Source organism: Talpa occidentalis, unplaced genomic scaffold, assembly GCF_014898055.3.
Source record: "Talpa occidentalis isolate TD23 unplaced genomic scaffold, MPIMG_talOcc4v2.1 talOcc4.16, whole genome shotgun sequence".
In the NCBI taxonomy this organism is placed as follows: Eukaryota; Metazoa; Chordata; class Mammalia; order Eulipotyphla; family Talpidae; genus Talpa; species Talpa occidentalis.
The window spans coordinates 75627413-75651327 of NW_023601653.1; the positions used below are offsets into that span (position 1 = coordinate 75627413).

General features: G+C 51.8%; 1 protein-coding gene across 8 annotated transcripts in view; it reads right to left on the reverse strand.

Annotated features, from left to right (window-relative positions):
• Positions 1–993: 993 nt before the first annotated feature.
• Positions 994–23915, reverse strand: part of MICAL3 (microtubule associated monooxygenase, calponin and LIM domain containing 3) — a 166107-nt gene continuing 143185 nt past the window's right edge. For 5 of the 8 annotated variants that reach the window (XM_054696587.1, XM_037514637.2, XM_054696588.1 and 2 more), the window contains 7 exons: positions 23861–23911; positions 22247–22357; positions 21096–21189; positions 16340–16390; positions 5484–5583; positions 5253–5326; positions 994–5160 (listed from right to left, as the gene is read on the reverse strand). In XM_054696587.1, coding sequence (XP_054552562.1) covers positions 4976–5160; positions 5253–5326; positions 5484–5583; positions 16340–16390; positions 21096–21189; positions 22247–22357; positions 23861–23911 — 666 coding nt within the window. In that variant the 3' untranslated portion in view covers positions 994–4975. The remainder of the gene's footprint in view (positions 5161–5252; positions 5327–5483; positions 5584–16339; positions 16391–21095; positions 21190–22246; positions 22358–23860; positions 23912–23915) is intronic. The other 3 variants (XM_054696585.1, XM_054696584.1, XM_037514636.2) reach the window with 3 other exon arrangements.

Here is a 23915-nt window from a genome sequence, read left to right on the forward strand (position 1 = left end):
TCCAGCCCTAGATTAGAGGGGAAGAGGGAGGCCTGACCAGCTCAGCTGTGTGCCTAAGACCACCTCTGAAGTTACTGTTTCATGTCTGAACACTAACCTCCACGTCGCCCAACACACTCCCCAGCGCTCTCTCTTGTGGACAGACGCCAGTGACCTGGATCTCATTTTAGGCAGCTCCGCACCTGCTCCGGACACTTCCAGGGACTCTTCCCCTGGGTCTGGAGGGCGCGCCATCTGCCCACTTTGGAGACCATGCAACATAACTGCAGGCTGCTCACTCTGAGCCCGGGGCCTGGGCTACCCCCACAGTGCATTCTGAGGGCCGAAGGCGAAAATCCAGCCTGCTCGAGAACTGGATGTCCCCACTGGTTCGGAAGGGCCACGCCGGGAACGTAAGATTGTGTGCGTGCGCACGTGTGTGCGTGTGCGTTTATCAAGGGATGCTGTCACCTCTCCCATGTTTGTGCAACTTAATGGAGAGATTCTCAGGAGGAGGCACCCTGAGGTGGGGGTGGTCCCAGAATGCTAGCTGAAAAGTTCAGCAGCAGCAGCTACAGGCTGTCCGGGGTGTTGTTACTGCAGGGCCTCTGTGACCCTGGGCGCCTGGCCTAAGGCTCCTGGATTCCCCGTGACAGGGGAGGCTCGGGCGCCCTGTGCTGCAGTTTGGGTAGAATACAAGACACCAGCAGGGATCTCATCCCCTCCTCACTGTGCACCACGGGGGGACACAAGGAGGCCACGGTCTAGACAGTTCATAAAGCGGAGCAAAATGGTACATTCTCTCCCTTTACCATGTTTACTCTGACTCCTAAGAAGGGAACATGCAGATTCAGGGTTCAGTGTTGAGGAGGGATTTCGGAGCATCAGACGGGGGTTTCCTGGAAGGAAAGGGGGTGTATGCATCTGAGGAAGCCTGCAAGCAGGCTCCACAGATTCCTCCTCGCTGCCTGCCTGCATGTCCTCCCCCGCACACTCCCCCCCCCACCCCCCCAGCTTGCTGTGAAGGACAGCCAGACCCTGCCTGTTGCCAACTCTAATCAAAGTGATTCCTGAGGAACGAAAGGTGACTGGGTCAGCACAGGTGACCCCAAGCCCTCCTGACTTTCCCAACAGGCCAGGCAGTCACCCACCTTTCCTCCCAGGAATCTGGGGCCACAGCGCATTCACTCGAGCTGGTTATGTTTCTTCTACCCTGAGATGTCTGCATCGGTGTGGGCACAGCCATCTTCTTCCTTCTGGAATAGGTGGTCATGCAGCCGGATCTGGAACGCAGTATCCATGGCAGCGACCTCTGGGTCAGGCCAGTTACCTCCACCATCTATCGCTGTTTTTTCTCTCCTTGCTGTCCCCATTATGGAGAAGCACCGTGGTGCTGGGATTAGCCCCACGGCAGGTCAGTCAGTCACACGCCTGATGGCTCAACATGCTGAGGAGAGCTGGGCTGTGTCTCGATCCTAGTCCTACGTGGCAGTTCAGAGGCTTCATGCAGCAGAGAGAACTGGTCAGCATCATTCTCTTCAAACTGGTGGGGTGACTCTAGGCTCAAGAGGATGACCAGCAAGCCCCTATGCACTGACTGTCGTGAGGGACACCTAGACACCTGAATGGTTGGGGCGTGGTGACTGCAAACCCCAAACCACTGGTCAGTTGTGTTCAAGGACAGAGCCCGGCAGGTCTGCAGGGAGCAGGATCACGCTGTCTTGGAGAAACCCAATTTCAAAGAACACGCTTCTTCTCTTCCAGAGGATTCTGGGGCTCTGTTTGAAAAGCAGCTTCTTACCACAGTGGGTTGCTTCAGACATTTTCTTAGGTGATGGCAGTCGATGGCTGAGCTGGGGTAACACGGAGTTTCAAAACAAACACAAACCAAAACAAAAGTTGTGGTCTTTAAACAAGTCTGTGACACCCACACGTAGGCTAGTCACATCATGACTGAAAAGGGCAGGTGGCAGAATGTGGGACCGCACCCCGGCTTGCTGCCAAGTCCAGAAAAGTGACTTCAGAAATACACTGTATTTCTTTAAAGTTTTTTTTTATTGCGCATAAAATGGACCATTCCCCTTTGCAGGTCCGTTGTTAACACCTTCAAAATCTCTTTAAACTCTCTCTTTCTTGCCCCTTTGAAAAATGTCTTCTGTCTTGAAGGGGTAAAGAATAGTTGGTGGTCAGAATCAGCTGGCGGGTGGCCACCCTCGGACCGGGGGTGGTGCCCACTGCCTCTCCCACCGACACTGAAGCTCGGTGCCACTCTCTTGGCCTTGTGCTTGGCCTCCCTCAAACCCCGCACTTCAGAGATACCCCCTGCTCTCCCAGGCCCCCTCAAGGGGATGTAGTCCTGGGGGAAAGCCTGCGTGGAGATGCATGCATTTCCAGAGTTAGAAAACATTTCATGCAGCATGTGACCAGAGCACTAAAATAAACCGTAAACTAGTGGTCATCAAATGGGAGTTTAGAAAGAAAGTGCTTGGCCAGATCTGACGTCACGCTGTCGGGAGGGGAGAGCTGGGGGACATTTTGCAGGCTTGCGGATTTGTGAGGCTTCTTTGTATTCTTCGGCCTCTTTCTAGCAACTGCGGCAGCAGCGTGTGTTTCGGAAGGATGCAGAGGTGCTAAAGACTGGCCGGCAGTTGGGGCAGATGGCAGTATCGGTGCTCCGAGCCCACGGGGCCACTTGGAGCTGAGCCTTCCTTGTTCTGTGTTAGCGGGAGATGGAGGCAGCTCTCCCAGGGCCTGGTCAGCTACGGTGGCATTTAACAGCTGGAAAGGGTCGGGGAAAAGGCCACGCAGGAGAGGAAGGTCCTGTCCCAAGTTCGGTTTTAATGGGAGGTCGGGTTTAAAGATAAAACACTTTAAAGTGTTTAAAGAACACCCTCCTCACTCCCTTTTTTAAGAGAAGAGAAATGGAGACTCTGCCTCATCAGAAAACAGATGTGAAGAAGCCAGGACTGTGAGGTGGCCAGGGGCATGTCTCCTGAACTTCCACAGGAGAGAGATGGCAGCTTTCGGACAAAGTGAAGCAGACAGGCTCTTTGTTCCTTTGTAGTCAGAGTGAAAGTTCAAGTTGAGGCACGGTGTGGTTCTGAGGTCTGCACTGACCCCGCTATGCCCTGCCCTTGTGGCATCTCGAGGAGTTGCCAGGCCTCTGTTCTCTCTGCACGGGCCCCTCTGCAGCAGGAGTTGGCTGGAGGATCCTTCCAGGTTGTCCTGGCCCAGATGGATCCTCCCCGGGCAGACTCTGTGCTAATTCTGTTGGTGGATGAGACGGGCTCTCTGTGCTCGGTGTTCTAGGACAGCGGTGCTGCCAGCTGCACACAGCCAGCCTCGGGTGAGCCAGGAGAAATGATGAGGTTGTCTCAGAGAGCTAGTGACATGGTGCTTATCATTGTCCCCCCATGACGATCTGGGGCTGGGGAGGTACTCAAGGCCCTCAGGAACAGAGGGCGAGAGCTGCTCACCAGCTTGTGAGGCCCCAGCCAAGGCCCAGCACCCACATTTCTATGCGGCTGGATCTGCGGCTGCGCTGAGGGAATCCTCATTGGCCAGATGGATCACAAGGTCCCACCATGCATGGTCTCAGCCAGCCCGAAAGAGGATGCACCCCAAATTTTTCTTTAATAAATGTGTTATGGGAGGTGAAAGCCTGGTACCAACACTGAGAAAAAGAAATGGGTTCTGCCCAGCCAGGATTCCACCAGGAAGAGGCAGGCGAGCGGCCACACACAGTGTTAAAATGTGTTCTGGACAGCGGCTGGTGCAGGTGTGGGAGTCTGGTGCCAGAGTGAGAATGGGGGCCGGGAAGGGAGGAGGGGCGGCACAGCACACCAGGGGACAGAAGAGCGGGAGCAAGGACCACACGAGGGCCTCAGCTGCTCCCTGACGCCAGCCGGACAGTACACCACGAAGGAGGCTAATAAATAGACGGCTGTAATGAGCGTTGTCAGTGTGGACGGGCAGTGTGGGGTGCAGGGACACCTCTGTCGTGCCAACCCTGGGTGCCAGGTGATCAGTGTCTCTAGTAAAGATATAAAAATGAAGTTGCTTCTTTTCAAGTATTAAAAAAATAAGTTAATTGACAAAAAGGGCCTGAAGCAGCTGAGCGTCTTGCCAGGTTGTCACCTTCATTTCAATGTGCAAACACAGGAAAAACACCAAGGAGAAAGAGAGCCTCCTGCCCCAGGTGAAGCCTGAACAGGGACAACGCCTGTCCGTCAGCTGGGGGCTTGCAACGTAGGGCCTCACCCCTGTCCCCCAAAGTCAGGATTTTCCAGTGTCAAAATGGTTGTGAAAAGCAAAATGCAGCAGTCCGCAGACCCGGGCCTCGGCCAAGGCATCTGGCCACTGGGGTCCAGTGTGTGGGGTGGGGCGGGGGGCAGACCCCTCGAGTCTCCTTACTTGCATAATGGATTTGGAGCCAGTCCACCCTCGGCTTCCCTGCGGGGCGGGCCTGGGTATGGCCCCATCGCCACTGTCCTGCTCCCAAGTCCTGATTCCCATCTTGCTTTCCTGGGGTGTCCTCTTCATTTCTTTGGTGGCGCTGCAGGGAGCATGAGCACCTCAGCCCCTTCCCTCTGCGGAGGGCTCTGGCAGCTGGGTCTGGACAGGGAGGGAGCAGCATCTTTCTTTCGTCGAACTCGCGAGCTGAAGAGGGGCGCTAGTCAGCGTGAGTCCTCAGGGAGCGAGCAGGCTTTTCTTTTCTCATGGCAGAGTCAAACGCTCCATGCTCCTCTCTCTCCAGAGCGGGCAGTCACGATGGGTCTCTCCAGGGAGGCCGATCCACCTCCGATAACCATCTTCGCCTGGGGCTCCCCACAGCGGTGACGCCTGACTTGCTTTCAAGAGGCACGTGGACATTTGAGTGCAGACTCCCAGGAGGTGCCAGGCCTTCTCAGATCCTGGATCTGGTGGTTTGGGAGAACCCAGCCCGGGTCAGGCAGATGCCACAGACCAGCCAGCCAGCCAGCGCGTGGACAGGAGCTCACGACCAGTTCAGGCTGAAGCCCTTGGACAGCATGACGGCCTCCAGGTCCTTGTCCTCCTCTTTTTCCCGCAGCCGCTGCTCCTCCAGTAGGGCCACGAGGGCGTCTCTCTGTTCTACCACGTCCAGCATCTCGTTCAGGATCTTCTTCTCCTCAGACAGCTCCTCCTCGGTCTTCAGATGATCTGGGCAGTAGCCAAAGACATTAAGGCTGAAAGGTCCGGGGGCAGCAGGTGCATGCCCAGCACCCCCGGTGCACCCCACCCCTCCCCCTTACCTTCCACGGCCATCCGCTCCCGGAGTTCCTGCTGCAGTCGGCTCTGCCGGTCTTCTAGCTCCAGCTCCCGGGCACTGGGATTGGAGGGGGCCAGAGGGAAACAAGCGATAGTCACTTGGAGGCCAACTCTCCTCGCTCCCCAAATGAGGAAGGAGCTGTGCTCTTGTAGTGACAGGTACTGAGCTGATGCCCGCCCCCCCTTAGCTGTGTCCCCAATCTAAAGCCACTTACAAAATCATCAGCTCCGACTCGTAGCGCACCATGGCATTTTTCTCCTGCACCAGCTTGAACCACTCCTGCATCAGCTTGGGGTCGTCTTTCTTGCCCATGCCTGCCAAGAGAGAGGGTGCGTCAGGCCCCGGGAGTGTCTGCCGTCTCCCGGCCGGTAGGAGTCACCACACTGGGGCAAATGTGCAAAGAGCCGAGCAAGATGCTGCGGGAACACTCCCAAGCCTGGTCCACGTTTGCCTACAGCCTCGGAGGGGGGCCCCACGTCTGCGCTTCCCTCTGTCCTGCCTCTGCCTGGCCCTCACCTCCCTCAGTTCCCGGTTGTGGCCTGTTTGACCCTCTTCTGCTCAATGGTTTTCTTTTGGTGTGTTTTAAGTGCTCTGTCCTTTTTTCCCCTTTTTGTTCATTTAATATTTGATACTTGCTATCTATTAGGTCTTCGAGTCCATGAACGTGGCCAGGGTGAATTATAAACTACCCTGTGCCGTCCTTTACACTCATGAACCCTGATCCTTCCTGGGGCCAATGGTACTAAAGCCTCATCTCTTCACACCGTGATCAGGGCAGTGCCTCTTCTCAATCTGTGGCCAGTTGGGCAGGCTTGCCAACGGATGTTGTCCCAGCGAATCCTGCATGGGGTACACAGCAAACCCCATCGCGGGTAGGTTTCTCAGAAAACAGAGAAATACCAGCAGACCCTTGAGACTAAATAAGGGGACTACCCCCTGCTCTGAGCCCACCCCAGTGGTGGCTCTGGGGCTGGACACTCAGGTGTCCTGCGCCAACACATGGCTGATACTAAAACCTCCGTGACCCTGACTCTGTCGGGCAAACTGTTTCTTCCCACAGGAAAATGGGAGGAACATTCCAAGAAATCAAACCACCCAGGAGGGAACAAACTCCTTTTCCTTGGAGCACAAAGCAGCTCACGGCCATGGTGTGGGTCTGCCCAAAGGAAAAGAGGCTATGTTAGTGGTTCCTAATATTTCTGACTTTCAAACCCACCTGAGAATCTCAGGAAAGCTAGGGATGCTCCTCCTAGAAAAATGCATGTGCATTATGTAATTTTCCAGCAATTTTGTCCAGAACTTCAGGGTGGTCACGGGCTTCCTGAAGTGCAGTCATGGGCCCCGGGCTAAGAGGCACTGGACCAGGGAAGTTTCTCAAAGTCATTCTATGAGTCATTTGGTTGGATGTTCTAGTCCAGTAACGACCAGACCCGGGGGCATATGAACACACCCTCAGGTGGACGACTGTCAACTAGCAAGCTCCGTCCTCACTGCTGGCCTATGTTGTTCCCGTGGCCTTGCCGGCACACTGCTGACAGCGCTCTGTCTGCAGTGATTGCCAGAAATGCATGGGGCCCAAGCCAGTTAGTCTCTCACAGGGCCACACTCTGGCGAGGCAGAAACGGGGGACGTTCACACAAGCGGGGGGTTAGTGTCTGCGCCCCGCGCCCGGTGCACATGCAGCCATGTGCCCTGGGGGAAGTCCTGCCCCTGAGCCCTACTCTGAAGCATGGGCGCTCCCTCCCAGCCAGTGGAGCCTGCGGCGGAGGACCGCAGGCCGGGGTGTCTGGGGACCGGTGTTCTCCTCACCCAACCCAATGGACTTGGTTCTTTGGCTTTTAAGCAGCCTGCGGCTCAGTTCCATGCATTCCTTTCTGAGCGTCTCTGCACAGTGTGCCCTCATGGCCAGGGGAGATGAAGCCCTGAGGCATGCAAGCGGTCAGTGCGGCCAGCCCCGGACGCACTGGGGGGTCTCCCCCTCCCGCCCGCCTCCTGTGTGCCAAGACCACGATCCCTCTGGGAGACATCCGAACGCCGCTCATGAGCTCTGGCAGAGGTTGCTGACAGCCGATGAGCAGAGGTGTATGGTGGGGTGGGGAGAAGTCAAATGTGAGAGCCATGGAGAGCAGAGTAAGAGGTTAGTGAGGGTTAGTCAGGACCACACTCCCCTGCCCTTCCCACATGCCTTTTTCAAGGACAATCTTGTCACCACAACAGAGTTCAAATCAGACAAACTTAAAAAAACACACACGCACACTCGGCAAGACACGGGGGAGAGAAGTTTGCTCTTAGTGGTTGTTTTGAAAAAGAACTCGGGGGCATTTGTGTAGACCAGTCTTTGTAAGGACAGTATTCCTCGACTCCACCCATTGCAATGGCGGCCTGGACGCCTGGCCCCTCTAGCTGCTGGACTCGGGACGAAGGGTCCACCCACGAAGGGGGCCCCACCCCATGGGGCGCTCTGCTGGCTTCGCTCCGCGCCCGGCCCTCCCCCGAGACGGTCAAAGGGATACTGTACCTTGTAAGGAACTGCCACATACTCATGGGGTTTTGTAACAGGGCGATCGGGTGTCAGAGAGAGAGAAAGAGCTGGGGTGTCGGGTCCCTGTGTGGCTACTGGTGCCATGACCCTGCGAGGCAGCGGGCAGGAGGTTGGGGAAGTTACGTTACCTTCCTGGACACAGCAAGGGCAGAAGGAGAGAGGTCTACGCCGCGGAGTCCCGCCACTGGGCTCAACTTCAAAAAGGACCAAACAAAGGAAGAGGAGGAGCAGGAGACGGAGAAAGACAAAAAAGGAAGAGGAAAAAGGAGGAGGAATTTGGAAGTGGAGAGGGACAGGGAGGTGAAATAAAAGACAAGCAGAGGACAAAAAGCATAAAAAGTGAGAAAGGAACAACAGGAGGAAAAGAAAAAAAAAAATACAAGAAATGGAAAAGCAGAAACAAGGGAACAAAGTCTACAAATGAATTAAGTCCTTTTTCCAGCACGGGACGGAACAAGAGCAGGCCCAGCTCACTCCCTTCGCGCCGGTGGGCGCTCCGGGGCTCCTGCGTCCTCTCGCCCCCTCGGGGTATCAGCAGAGGGTGACCGAGTGGGCTCCTTCCTCAAACAGCCCAAAGGCCCTGGACGGGTCTGTCTGCTTCTGCGCCACAGACCGCACTGAGCACGTGGCCAATCACACCTTTAGGTTTCAAGGGAAAACCTGGGGTCACGCAGCAAACCTGAGTGTGCTCGAGGTGAAACTAACCTTGGGGCAGGGCTGAGGGCTGAGGAGGCATCTGTGGCCCTGCCAGGCCTGCAGGAAGCAGCTCGGAGGGTATAAGGGCCACACCTGGCCTGGTGACTAATTCAGAGCCAGGATGTGTTGGGGGAAACACAGCTACACTGAGGCGACTTCCACCACTTGGGGTGTCATGCCCCCTTCAGGCCAGGGAGGGCCAACCACCCCCTTTCTTTCCGCCCTCCATCCCCACAGAGGGGTTCAGGCCACAGCGGGGGGGAGGGCCGGCACACTTTGGACTGTAAGACCGAAGGGGGTGAGCTGACAGGACATGCCGAAAACTCACAGTAACAAGGCCGGTGAGGCTGCGGGCGGGGCTCCGGGAGAAGACAGAGCAGAGACATTCTCTACGGCTTAGGGACGCCTGACGGTTACTCAAGGAAGAGGGAGAGGAGCTCAGCAAGGGACCATCACAGAACCACAGGAGCACACACAGCAGACACAGAGCCGGGGGGAACCACCTCAGAGGTGGGGGTGCAGGTGGTTTTACAATCAGAGCGGGGTTTAAGGAAGAACCTGGCTTTGGTCAACAGAAGGGCCAAACAGACAAGCTGTTGGTTGAGAGGTGCCTCTACTTTGTGACTGCGTGAATGCAGGCACTACACTTTCTCTTTCTTTCAAGGCCGTCCCAGAAATCTCCAGGTGCTCTGTGCCTCTGCTCCATGACGACTGTGCCGAGTGCCTATGACAAGCTGACTCTATCCAGCACCCTAACTGGACATGACTGTAGCCAGCGAATGCGCTGAGGTAGAGAAGGAAGGCCCCTTTCCTAAAAAAAGAAAAATCAAGTTGGCCTTACAGCTACATTTAATGTTCTTTGGTTCAAAGTGTCGCGCTCAGGAAGCCCAGAGAAATCCCACAAAGTTCAGTGTCAACGCACAACCTCTTGCACCTCACGGGACCGATGTTACATGCACACAGGCCGTGGTGCAGAGTGGGACAGCATCCAGATTTGCCAGCAAGGACAGCGGCACAATACTCCTCCCATATAAAGAAGCGAGCACCTGCATGGACATAAAAGGTGTGTCTGCTTTCTGGACATCACCACATACAGTTTCTAGCTGCTTCGGTGTGGACTATATCCTCATACACGCTTTCTTATACAGGAGGCAATATAACATAATATTCAGGACAGAAACTAGGAAATGAAAGCAGGAAGCCCACCCCTCTGGAAAGAGTAGGGCCAGGTGACCCTGGCATGGCTAGGACTTTGTCCTTGACTTTCCTGCAGCTCCAAAATGTCCATAGTGGGTACTACTTTTGTGAACAGAAAAACACCCAATAAATATTATTTTACAAGGAAGAAAATGAGGGGGAAAAACAGTCAAACAAGGAGAGTTCCAAGCCAGACTTGAATCTGAAGTGAACACGTGAAGAAAACACAGAAGTACTGATTTTGAGTATAATTTCTTTGCCTTTTATGGAGATGTGAGAAATAGATGATTTGGTTCACTAGATCCAAGGGCAAAGAGGCTGTAAGCTCGTGGTCAATCAAAGGGTTTTTCTTCAAATGCCAAGACAAAATGTCTTTTTTTAATGGGCAGTGTAGTTATCATTCCTCTATTTCCACATCCACTGGACTCCTTGGCTTTGAGCTTCCCCAGAATTCAGTCCTGGGCAGAGGCTTGCTCCTGGCAGGTCTATACCCTCATCCTGACTTCTCTGCAGCTCACCTGCACCGCCCCCATCACCTTGGCAGTAAACAGAGTCGTTTCTCTGAAGCAGCACTTGCTTTGGAAACGTGTCCACCTGCCACTGTCCTTCAGCACCCACTCCCTTTGACATCTGGACACAGGTGACACATGTCACTAACTTTGAAAAGCAGCTGGATACTGTCCTACAGTAAAGCATGTCTCATCATATTCCAGGGAGATGTGTGCAGTAAGCACATCCAGTGCTTTCCATTTCCAAGGCACTCACATGTAGCCCCTCACCTGATCCTGACAGCAGCCTGCTGTGGCACCCCAGAGGCCCGAGCATTTCTACTTTCAAACAAGGGATCTGAGGCTCAAGAAGCTACATGTGGCACAGTCTGGCTAAGATCAAGAACAATCAAAAATACCTTAGAAGGTTTATATGGTTTCAAAGCCAACAAAGCATGTCACTTTAAATGCCAGCTTTACTCGACAGCAATATGGTTTGCATTTGTAAAAAGTTTAGCCAAATTATCAATCAGTAATGTCAATGATCTGTTAGTAATGTCAAAAGTCAGGCTGCTTCAGGGGACCAAATGAGAAAGAAAAGAGGCTGAGAATTCACTCCCCTCCTCCATTTTTAAGTGGCTCTGAATGACTGACATTACTATGGAAATAGGCTTTGGTCTACCTCTACCCCTTGTCCCCACTGAATGACCCCCGTTTGAAGTAACCAAAATGTGGTGTACTACTTTGCATCAAGTTCACTAAAAATATCTATGAAATCTAAGTTGTACTTCAGCCACCAGTAAAGTTGGCTAATTTAGGGTAGAATATATTCTAAAATCCAAAGGACTTTTTATTCAGAGCACTCCACATTTAAGCCTACCAGACCTCTGTGTCTCACAGGGAGGGAGAAGATACACTGTTAATTTCACTGTGATTTCAGATGTTTCAATCTGAGCTACCAGGATGTCCAAACCATGCCAAGACATGTTAGCAGATAGTAACATCATCTTAAAAATACTCAATTTTAATAATTTTTATGGAGAACATCTATGGATTGTTAGGCCAACTGAACTATAAGGAACAAAGGAAGTAGAAAGTGGTACTTCATGGGGGAAGCCCCATGAACTTAATGGGGGCATATTTTGGTCTAGAACTTCTACCTAAATGTTCCCCTATCTACAGAGAAGTTAGCATCATTTGATGATGTAAAAGAAAGTTCCACTGGTACTCACACAGTCTAGTGTAAAAGTAAATCTCTAAATTAAATGCAAATTTAACTAACATAGATTATCTGTGGTGACTAAAGTGTTTAAAAACCTAAAAATAAAAAAAATGAAAGTTGTGGAAAAAAAATACCATGGAGGATCTGGACTCTTTTGAGGACAATGTAAGAGACTAAGAGTAAGTTACACAAGCAGCGTTTATCAGGGGCCTCTGATATCCCAGGCCCTGGGCAAGCTCTGTAACAGCCCTGGCTTCTTTAAGAGCTGAAGCAGAAAAAAGATTCTATTTGGAAGCAAAAGACAGGGCAGCTGCAGCAGGAGAGTGAGTTGGTGGGGCAGCCTCAATCCAGGCCTTCTGAACAAACAAGGCACCTGTTCGGGGGTTGAGAAGTGGGGGGACCTGCCCTGGCTCAGGCACCTTCCCACTACCCAGGCTCCCAGCACTTCTAGTTGGACAAAGGAGCCTTCTCCACAGGCCTAAAGCAGAGTGTCTGCACAGTCAGAGCCTGTGATACCATGGGGAGGGCCTGCTAGACTTCTGGATTCCAGAAGTCCCAGTTTGTCAGGCTGCATTCCCCAGGGAATCACTGGTTACATTCTAGAATGTCAGACCCTCAAAGTGTACACCAGACACAGTATGAGGAACAAGGGCTTTTGATGAGCTGAGTCACCATTCACAATTGTGTTTCCACACTGAAGTACAGAATTCCAAATTATCAACTCACAGACATTCTAGAACATTGTCTCTTCACAGGCTCTCAATTGCAGTGTCCCCACCCCCATAAATTGCTGCTTGATTGCTGCACAACAATCTATAAATTACCCCAGGGTACTTTACTTCCCTTCCAACTATACTTTCAGAAAATCCTGTGCCTCTGAATAAGCAGCTCCATGGGGTCATAGACAGGAAAGAGGTACACTTATTTCTCAGTCTCGTTTTGGGTGGGCCTCTGCGGACCAAACTTGTGCCGTCCTGGTCTTGCTTAGGTAACTCTCATTTCCCACCTAGTTTTGGGCAGTTAATGCCACTATATTCACAAGTAATTGACCCAGCACTGCAATGATACCTTTGAACTCAAGGCTCACGGTGGACACTACCAGATTTTTGCTCATCTTTTCCTAAGAAACATCAGGGGCATTGCCTTTCATGTCCAAACTCAATCTACCAGACAGAGCAGGCAGAAAGCCACATGTCCAGGGCCTCTGGGTGGTCCATGGACAAGAAATGGGACTTCATTGGTTTTGTTTTCTGATGTTCACATTACATAGAAGGGAAGACTGATCCTATGTTTTGTTGACTGAGACAACACCCTACTAGTCTGAGTCCTCCACCCAGAAAGCGTATTTGCTCAGTCCATACTGAGCAAATGCCATGCCCTTGACACAAGGCAGCCTCTGCACTGCCAGGTGGAGGGGCCCAGCCCCCATCCCAGGGGCAAGGACAACCCTGTAGTCCTGACCACTCACACAACACAGAGCTAGGGTGAGGCCCATGTCAGAAAGACTCAGTGCGAGGACTTGGTAGAGAATCTCTAACCCTCAGGGGAAAGGTAGATCAACAAAGGTGCGTGTGAGTTGAGATCCAACAAGGCAGCATATGCACATGTGTGTACACACACACACACACACACGCACACGCACACGCGCACACACACACACATGGGAATGCTGGGAAATTGCAAGGATTTTAAACTTTGAAAGCAAAAAACAGCACCAGGCTAATGCTCAGTCAAGCAGACAAACCCCAATTTACTAACCTACCAATTAAATTAAGGGAAGTTACTAGAAGAAGACTCAGATGGGGTGTGGAGGGGGGAAGTAAACAGTGTTGGGGTGGGCATCCCACCCCACTCACCAGTGAAAATGGAAGGGCACTTTCAGTCCACTATGTCCCATCTCTAAACCGTTCATGTCCTTCCAATTTCCCTTTGACACATGCCTATCAAGAGGTAAGACCTTTGAAAACTAGCAATTAGGTGTATATATTTTAATCAAAAGCTCTTCAGAAGAGATATGGTTTTAATCTAAAAAAATTATCTGATCATTTATCTGTTCTGGAGCAACAAAGGTTGGTGGCTGTACAGGGGTGGGTGAGCTTGTTCAGTGTCGGGGAAGAGGGGGTGGGGTGGGGTCACTTGGGGACCCTTCCTCTCTGGCCCAGGGCTCAGGATGAGCACAGTGCCTGCTTTCCTTTGAAATCATACAACTGAGCAATGTGAAGAAGGGAACTTAGACTCTCTGATTCAAAAAGTCAAGAGACTTGGGCCTCCCCGGTGGCGCAGCGGTTGAGCACTGGGTTGCGAAGCTGCCCGCGGCCTCTGTGGCGCCGGTTCGATCCCCGGCTGCTCCCCGGCCACCAGAGGAGGGTCCCACATGGCACGCAGACCTCTCCTGCCTCCCGCTGCTCCCCTCAGCAGTGTACTTCGGTCCTTCTCCCCGCTCTGGCTCTGGTGAATTCTCTCACCCTCCCGTGCTTCTGACTGTACCCAGTGCATGTATAAACAAAAAAAAAAAAAACAAACAAATAAATAAAACATGCCTCTATAAAAAAAACAAAAAAAAAAAAAAGTCAAGAGACTTTTTGTATAGGCTGGGGGCCTTTAAATTGTTGGCTGAGAGGCACTGAGGGGCCCTCTGAAGCAGCAGGATACCCAGAGCAGGGACCAGGGGTCTGGATTCCCAATACCTGAGAGCTGCTTGGAGCTTTGTCTTACCCATGTTGAGAAAGAAGATGGATTGCCAGGCCCAGAAGTGGGGCTTCTGAGTGGCTTTTTGGGGATATGAAAATAGAGAAGCAATAAGGTTCTACATTTTAGGCTCTAGGTTTCAAAAGGGAAATCCCCCCCCTGCCTCCATCCCCCAATAATGACTATTACCAAATACTCCAGGACTCAAACAGCAATAACTGGAAAAGGATCTGTTATTCCCTTCTGGAGCTTGAGGAGAACAGGGCCAGGGGACCCTTGATTTGGGGCACATGAGTCCCTTCAAAATGGATGTTTGCCTCATGCTTCATTAGTAGGGCAGTGGCTGCCTCTGTGCGGTGAGCAGAACCCACAGGAAAAGTCTAAATTTTACCCAGAAGTCATAATGAACTGATGAAAGAGGAAGTGAGGAGTCGCTGAGAACCCAGGAGCAAGGGTTAGCAGGTGTTGGATGGCGGGGCCTCCTCTAACCCTGAGGGTAAACTGAGCTTTGTTTTCACCATTCATTTTCTGCTGGAATTTGTTAAAGTTCTAAATTCAAAGACTACAGCTGCCATCTGGGGACGCAGAAACACAAACAGCCAGCTCCATTTTATCACAAGGGAGGGGTAAAGAAGACAAAAATAGACACATGAGGTAATCCGTGTAGCAACAGTATGTGGGATCTGGGAGAGGAGGGTGAATGTAATCTTAAAGAAACGAATTCTGACAGCTCCTTTCAGGGGATTTTGAATTAAAAAAAAAATTGAGATTTGTTTAGAAATGACAGACATTTCCCAGAGGGTTAGGAGGAGGCAGGAAAAGGAGTCAGGGATTTAGGGAGTGGGACTTGTTAATTGGAATGTAAGCATCAGCCCTTTTACAGCATCACTGGCCTCTGGGTGGACATCCTGAGCACAGCAGAAGCTCCAGGGCACCAATGGAGTCTGTCGAGGGTGGGGACTTCATGGGAACATGGGGTGGGGGTGCACAGAGCCAGGACCCACAGGCAGGCAACCCCCCAACAGGGCCAAGAGCCCACTCCTTACGGGGGAGGCTCACCTAAGAATGCAGCACGGTTTTATAATAGAAATCTACTGAATTATGCCCTTGGTTTTTTAATGAATGGGCTAAGAAATAACTCTATTAAAAAGAAGGGGTTATGGTTAAAAAAAAAAAAAAAGAGAGAGAATGTGCTTTGCCAGCTCTTCTAGGCAAGGGGCGATTAAGTGGTCTAACAGCCTGGGCAGGAACACTGGATCCCCAAGACGGTGCGAGTCCACACCGGGCAGCTCCAGAAGCATCACTTGGCTCCCCTGGGAAATGTCGGCTTTGCCTAAGAAAAACTGCCAAGACTCATGGATTGGCGATTTCTCCAAAGTAATACAAGGGGTAAGCTTTGTACAGCAAGACATCAAAAACACTGAGTTCCTTCCTTTAAGGGAGTGGTTCTATTGTTTTAGAATCACCTGGAAGTTTTGTTAAAACCCACATAACCAGGATTCGCCTGCAGTTTCTGCCTGGGGGCACCAGAACAGGGCTGAGAATCTGCATTCCTAATGAGGTCTCAGGTGATGCTGCGCTAGAGAGCTGATGTCTTCACCGAAAAGAACAATCCAGGCCCAAGACTGAGCGAGGAGGGACGAACATGGTCATAGGCACTGTCAACAGAGTCTCAAGTTTGATGAATTTGCACAGAAATCACAAATGACACTCTGAAATCTTTGAGGGAAGGGTGAGCACACTTAATTACAGGGGCTGGGGCTGAATCCCCACACGCTGGCTCGTGAGGATGGCTGGCTGGGAGCGTGTCGTGGACGTGGCACCTACAAGTTGGAAGGGATGAGGTTCAGGCAGAGGACGTGCTGGAGAGGGCACGGTTGTGAGTGAGAGGCAGAGTATGTGCGTGCCCGTGTGCATGAGCACATGTGTGCACGTGTGGTATGCTGTTACTGTCATACAAGCACACTGCCAAACAGCACACTGCCAAACAGACAGGATGCCGTCGACGCCAGCTGATCAAGGCTGGCGAGAGGGAGGAGGAGAGGAGGTTTTATTGTAAAAAAGTAAAGTATCTCCAGGCAGCAAAAGCTCCAGTCTCCATGGGGAGGTCTGCGTGCTGCCTCTCGCTGAACTGGAAAAGGGCCTGTGCTTTGGTCATTTGTGAGCAGGGACTGGGGAGAGCGGGTGGGAGAGGGTGTCAGCAAGGTTAGTGCCAGCCCAGAGGCTGCTATACATACCACCCAGATGCAAGTCGATGAGGTCACTGTAATAAGACTCTCCCCAATAGTCTACAACAAGGAATTGGTGAAGAGAGAGTTATTGGATCAGACACCCCTCCATGGCCCCCATATCCAAAGCAATCAATGATCTGAAGCAGAGATACAGCAAAAGGGTGGAGAGGGACAGCTGGAAAGCATGCATCTCTCTGCAGGTGCATCACACACGCTTGCTGTGGCTGTGCAGCTCTGGGGGTCACTCAACACCACGGATGGCAGAGTCATCCACCAGTCAAGTGTGAAGCCTGTTCACACATTGGATTGGTTAGGATAGCAGGCCTGGGGTTTGTTGGGAATCCAGACCCTGCTGGGCCTCCATCTTACCTCCCCAGGAAGACTAAAGTTTCAAGGGCCAACCAGGGGCTATTTACATCCTTAGTCACTGAGTATTAGAAGCCCCAGACTGAGGAGCTGAAGGCAGGATGTGACACTCCTAACAATGCTCTGCCAGAGCAGCAGTCTTTAGGCTCAAAGGCTAGCCCAGGTGCCAGGGACGCAGCCCGGAGCCCCAGAGCTGAGTATGCCAACTCCTTGCAGAGCCACTGTTGATGGGTAGGTCTGAGATGAAGGAGGTCCTGATTCTTCTGGGGTTCAGGTCCCCACTTTGGCCAGCCTTCACTATAAAAGCAGGCATGAGCTGTGACTTTGCCAAAGACCCTAGAGGCCAGCTGGCCACGGGCGCGCCCAGCCTGTCAGGGTGTCATGTCCTTCCCCAGCCTGCGCCCCAAGACTGGGCACTGCCGGGGGCTGGTGGAGCGGGTGGTCCTCACCTTCCCAGAATCAGAAACAAAGCAGAGTGTGACAAAGTCAGCTGCCCCTGTGTCCCTTCTCCAAATCTCACAATCTGAATGCTGATCCCGCAGCTGGTGTGGCAGGTGAGGTCCCCTTCGGGGGCGGACACACGGAAGGCGAAACACAATCCAGGAGGCTTTCAATGTCCACTCAAAGCTGACCCCACCATTTAAGTTGAATCAGGGTTCCATAACAGAAGGGGTGCCCTAGACCAGAAACCACATTAAGTCTTGGTCTTGCCCTGGCTGGAAGGCTCTGAGGCACGTCCTGGTGAGCTAGACAGGCTGAGTTCCACGGGATAGCAGGTCCGCGTCAGAGTTCTTCCAAACACGCTGACCTTCAGACAGGTGGGAAGCCCACCAAGTGGTCAGCCGAGTGCCCTCAGGAAAGGGGCTGACTCGCCCTTGCTGGAGACTCAAGATATCATGCTCAAGAGTAAGAGCTCAGCCAGCAGCAGCCAGACATGGGAGAGACAGAGGAGTAGCCAAGAGCACAGTGTGGCCTCACGATGATGGCCACCAGGCAGGACAAGGCCCCTGGGACTTCGGGCAGAAGGCCAGTCTTGGAAGTGATGTGTTTAAAATAAGAAAAAGAAAATTATATATTTGGAAACAGAGTCCCATGGTAGGAGCCATTAAGTCCTGAGAACCTCCCAAGTGCATCACGGGGAAATCTCCCAACAGGGCAGCCAAAGCTTGTCTTTAAAAACAGCACAGATTTGGGTTTGGTCAAAGGTGTTTTGGTGACGCCTTGAGGAGTGTGGATTAGAACAGTGGCTTCTAAACTGTTCTGTGGGACCTGGGCTTCTTCCAGAGTGTTTCAGCAAGTCTCCCAAATATCTGGTGTGTGAATAGTTTTAACTCGTTTAGTATAAATAAGAGGTCCAAATGTATGCCAACTTTTAACCCGCTGAAGGCCATCAACACCTCACTTTCTGCTACCAGGTAAACTCATTTTGGTGAGAGCCCCTAGGACAGAGTTTCTTCTGCTCTTTTGTGCAAGTGTCTGCACACCCTATAAATGTGTCGGGGGGGAGGATATTTTTCTTATTTATTTAAATACATAGGTGCGCCCGGACCACTGGCCAGCGGACACCCAGGAAAGCCAGTGGGACCAGCCTCTCAGCAGCTCCTGTCACAGCTGGTGCTGGAGCTGGGTAACACGTGTCTAGCTATCACGGCACAGCTGATTTTGTGTTTACAGTGTGTTTGGAAGCTTGTACTGAGATCTTGTCTTTATAAAGAATATGAACTACAGTCTGATTTGTTTGTGATTCAACTCTGAAGATAGTGCTCACTGCTGTCCTCTAAGCATCTAGCATCTTGGGGCCTCCCTGGTGGCGCAGGGGGTTGGGACGCAACCCATGAGGCTGTCCGCGGCCACTGCCGCACGAGTTCGATCCCTGGCCAGGGAGCAACCCACATGGCGCAGCAGACCTCTCCTGTCTCGCCCGCTGCTCCCCTCAGCAGTGTATTTCAGTCATTCTGCCTGTTCTTCTCCCCACTCTGTCTCTGGTGAATCCTCTCACCCCCCACACCTCTGGCCTGTACCCCAATTCTTGTATGCATAAATAAATAAATCTTTTTTTTAAAAAAAGCATCTAACATTTAGATCATTGAAACCACATAGATGCTTCCTGGAGGGCTGTTAAAAATATGCTACTATTTATTGCAATTATCTGTGTGTATCAGACACTGTGCCCTGGGGTGAAATGGATGCTGAGACTTCACACCTACAGTTGCCTACCACACCTGTATTTACAACTCTGCATTAACATCTTAGAGTAACTCCTTTTAATTTTAAACTTGAACATGGCTTTGCTTATAAAAAGGTTTCTGCTGTCAAAAACAAGTTTGAAAATCACTGACTTAGATGACAAGTCATAGGTTTATGAAAAGGTAATTCAATAACTGGAAGGAAGAAATCTGGCAAAAGCCTATGCCCGTCTTCAAGGGTATTATTTTCTCTGACTCCTGGCCAGTTGGCGGCGTAAGTAACGTGAGATACTGAGGCACCGTCACAAACTGAAACTGTACAGCAGACAACAGGCATGCGAGTGCTTTACGTGAGGACCTCAGAGCCTTGTGAGCAGGAGGAGCCAGAAGTCTTCCTGGAGGACTCAACACTATGAAATGCAGATGCATGCCTGCTCACTTATTGTATGTCTTGAGAAATGGATGCCTCACTCTACATTTAGCAGTAATTTCTGGGGAGGCTATGATGGAATGATGATGGGCCCCAGTTCCCTCCAGTATTGTCTGCAAGGAGAGAAAGCAGTTGGGTGCTGGGCCTCTCTGGTGGGTCCGGGCTAGCTCCCTCCAGGTGCACAGACTTAACAGAGGAGGCCAAATGAGAGCCTGCAGGCCTGGAGACAGAACAAGGATGGGCGGGCCATCACAGTTCATTTGGAAGCTGGGGCACGTTTTAGGTCAACCTGAATCTCCACTCCTTGACACAGGGCTTGCCTCGCTGTCCTGGGTTTCTTGGCTCAGAGTCTGCTCAGTGGGTCAAGTTTTTGCATGTCATTTGGTGGCCTGGGCTTTACGCAGTAAGTCCAGCAGCAGGTGAGGGACAAAGTCAAGAACATCTACTCCCTCATTTTCTCCCCATTCCATCTTTTCACCAGAAGATCGTCACTGAGTTGACTGTTAAGTTGCAATTTTTAGGCCTTGAAGGGTTTAGGAAGGAGACCTACTTCTGTGACTGACTCCCCCAACATGAGCTTCAGTCCCACAGAACCCCAGAATTCATCTCAACCCCAGGCACATTATAGGAATTCAGCCCACCAGCCAGTTTTCCAGCAAGATCGATGGCAGCAACGGGCCCTGTTCCAGGCTCCCGCTTACGGCTCGTCTGCAGTGTACAGACAGCCTGCCTGCCAGAAGGTGTTCCGCCCTCTCTCCGTTGCCACACAAGAACAAGGGGTTACTGCAAAATCCAGTCACTGCTTGTTTTTCATGCCCAGTCTGGCGATTTGAAGGCTGAGCTGGAGGCCACAAAGAAACGGTTTCCCCATCCTGAGACTGGATTGAGACTCAGGGACACTTGAGAAAGCAGAGACCAGTCACTCCAGGCCTGAGTTGGGGTACAGCTGCACAGTTGGGGTGAGCCCAGAGTTTTCAAGGTCCTGAACCAACAAGGCTCCTCCAGGGTGACTCAGACATTTCCATGCTTCCCCTGTACCCAACGTGCTGACCCCCACCCCTGCCCTGGGTCCCTTGAGCCCCCTCCGTGCTCCAGAGCTCTGCCCCAGCAACAGGGCTCACTAAGCAATGGCCTCAGAGCCACGCCCCAGTGTCTGCTCTGTGCTGGCTCACCACAGTTCCCCGAGCCTCTCCTGCCTGCCCCGAGTAACCGGCCTCCAGGGAACACAGAGCCTGGCTTCACACTGGCAAATCTGCGTGTGCGTCTGCAGGAGGTGGTGAGGACAACGTGGCATGTCCTCACGTGCTCTGCGTGGCTCAGGCAGGAGAGGGAGCCCGAGTGCTAAAGGCAGGAGGGGGCAGGCAGGAGCAGGTTGGGGGCCCTGCTCGTGCAGTTCTGTGATGGCTCCTTGTGGCACAGTCCCTCATTCCCAGTTATTTTCTCCTAGAGAAATGACGGGGTGGGAGGGGAGCGGGGAGAAAAGGTAGACAAGGCCCAGCGTTTGCCATTAACAGATGAAACAGACTGAGAGGTCATTCTACAGGTAAATGGCAAGCAACAGTGCTGGGCCTGGGGCAGTTGCAAAGAGAGGTGCTTTTCTTTCCCTTTGCTTAACAGGAGGCCCCAAATCTCAGGCACGAAGGGCCCCAGAGAATCCTGCTGGAAAAGAAGCTGAGGTCCAGATGTGGTGCTGCGAGACTAGCCTATGTGGGAGATTGGGGTGTCCGGTGGGGGCTTCCTTCAGGGACAAACATCCTCATAGAGGAAACCCAGACAGTACCTGCTTCACCGCGGAGGGCCTTCTCCACAGCCACGCCTCTTTCCTCCAGCTGCCTCTGCTTCTCCTCCACCTGTTCCAGCTGCCGTTGGATAATCTATGGGACAACAACAGTGTAAGCTGGGCCTCACCTGCTGTGTAGATCCCGGGGCCCCTTATTTGTAAGCACCATGGTGCCTGGGGGCACATCAGCGGAGACACAGGCCTCTCTCTGGAGCAGGAAGAAAGGAAGAAAGGAAGTGGATGAAAACACCTGCAGGAAGGATTTAAGTACTAAGCCCAGGGCCTTTCTATGGTGAGGCTGCTGAAGCACTAGCGGGGGTTCTTAGAGAGTACAGCAGAAATCCTGTCTCTATAAGATAAAAAATTAAAAAAAAAAAAATCTAGAATAGAGCAATGAGCCAGAATCTGCCCAGAATCACACAATGAGTTTCTCTAGGCTCTGGGCGGCTAACAAAGGTACCAAAAGGATGTACCACCTTCTAGCAGCAGCCAGTATAGAGGTCTGTGGAAAATGTCATGCCACAAATGAAGTAAAACCCAGTGACCCAACCAGATAAAGAGAAAAGGACAAAGAGATTGGTTTTTTTTTTTTTTTAAAGTAAGTTTTTTTTTTTTTAATTTTTTTTAATATTTATTTATTTATTTATACAAGCACTGGGTACAGTCAGAGGCACAGGAGGGTGAGAGAATTCACCAGAGCCAGAGCGGGGAGCAGAGCAGGCAGAAGGACCGAAGTACACTGCTGAGGGGAGCAGCGGGCGGCAGGAGAGGTCTGCGCGCCATGTGGGACCCTCCTCCGGTGGCCGGGGAGCAGCCGGGGATCGAACCGGCACTGCACAGGCTGCCGGCAGCTTCGCAACCCAGCGCTCAACCGCTGCGCCACCAGGGAGGCCCAAGAGATTGGTTTTTAATGCCTGACAAGACACACTTCAGCAGAATGGCTTCATTTGTATTTGGATTTGTTGTTCATGTTTCTCATTGTTGTGTAGCTTTTGATCAGCATACTCATCTTTAGAAAGAAAATTCTATCTCATTTTAGAAATCGTATTGTATTTATATTCATATTTTGTGTATATAATTTTTTTTTTGGTTAGATAAAGTCCAGAGTGCATGAGGCCTGCAGACAGGTGAGTGGCCCTCTGGGGTTCTACCTGGGCTCGGTGCAGTCGCTTGAGTTCCTCTTGCTTGGCCTGTCTCCGGGCTGCCTTCTGAACACGCCGGGTCAGTTTGGCATTCAGCTCTTCCTCTGTGTAGGTCCTTGGCTGGAGAGAAGGAGAGAGAGTTCCTCGGTCAGTTGCACGCGGGCTAGAGAGAGGCTGGGGCGCTAAGCGGCAGGGGCAGGGACAGTGCCGTCGCTGAGGCAGAGCCATTCCTCTGCAGAGCGCCGGCAGGTGACGGTGGGCGCGGCTGTGGGCGCGGCTGTGTGGGGCACCTGGCGCTAGCTCAGCTGTGGCTTCGATGGTGCTTGTCTCTGCTGGAGCCCTACATGCCACAGGGTACACCTCAAGATCTACAAGTGAGACACTTCCCTGCTGTGACAGGGACAGGAGGCTGAGTGGGGACCGACTATTAGGAAGTTAAAATGTCAACAGGACACACACTCATGGAGGCCACTATTTCCCATGGAAGGACGTGTGCTCCGCTTACGGTGCTGTGAGGGGAGGAGCACTGGTGAGGGATTCTCAAGCCTCCTGCTTCTAGGAAGAGGATAGGGAAAAGACAAAGAAAACCAGGGTCCTTCTATTTTCTTGCTTGACATCAAAATCACTTCTTCAGATGAGTGATAATGATATATATTATATATATATCGAAAGTCACTTTCTCACTTTCTTCAGATGAGTGATATCTTCTGTGGTGATATTGATATCACTCATTCTGAAGAAAGTGACTTGTGATGCCAAACAAGAAAATAGATGTGTGTGTGTGTGTGTGTGTGTGTGTAGGATTCCGCTAAGAAGTAACATTTGAGGTAAAGAAAGATGCTTCTATTTGAAGTCTGAGTGAACCCAAGCTAATGTATCTGATGAAGGAAATACGGCAGCAGCCCTGGACTGACTGGGTCTGCATGGGAGGCCGCCATCAGTGATGGAGAGGAAGGAAGAAAGGCCTGGTGGGTTGTTTCAGTCAGTGCCTTCAAGAACTGGCACATCCACCTGCAAGTGGGGGCATTAAGGGTGACTGGCAGGGCATGTCGCATGCCTTGAATAAACATGGCTAACACTGAGAGGTAAATGCTGGAGAGGCTGCCTTGGTTCATAAGGCCCTCTTTATTGCTTCTGAGAAAATTAAAAATGGAGACTTTTAAGACTTTAAAGGAGACCTCAAATTTAACTCAGAGTAGAATCTCACAAGTTTTATTCTGAGAGCTTAGGGGATGGCACAGGCCTAATGGAACAGGCAGTCCCTGAATGGTCGGAGGTGTCTTAAGCATCTCACTTGGCAGATCACAGAGTCGAGGGCTCGAGAACTCCCCATTTCTGTGGTGCCCAGTCCCAAAAGGGCTGCCCTGTCCCACCCCAGCCCCGCTCCCCCAGGCACCTGGAGCAAAATTACCACATGCACTCCAGCCTGCAAAGAGCAGGGCCTCTCACCCTCCTCTGCCATGGCACAGCTCTAGAAAGTTCTGCCGCCAGTATTTACTACAGCTCCATGCATGTATGAACACCGTTAGTGAGGACGTGGCTGGAGGGCCAGGCTGGGCTGCTCCGGTGGTTAATCACAGACACGCATGCAACAATGACCAGCCAATGGGAATGAGACACTACCTTTGATGCATATGATCTCCTGAATGCCAAGGCGTGTGGTACATAAATCGACTTT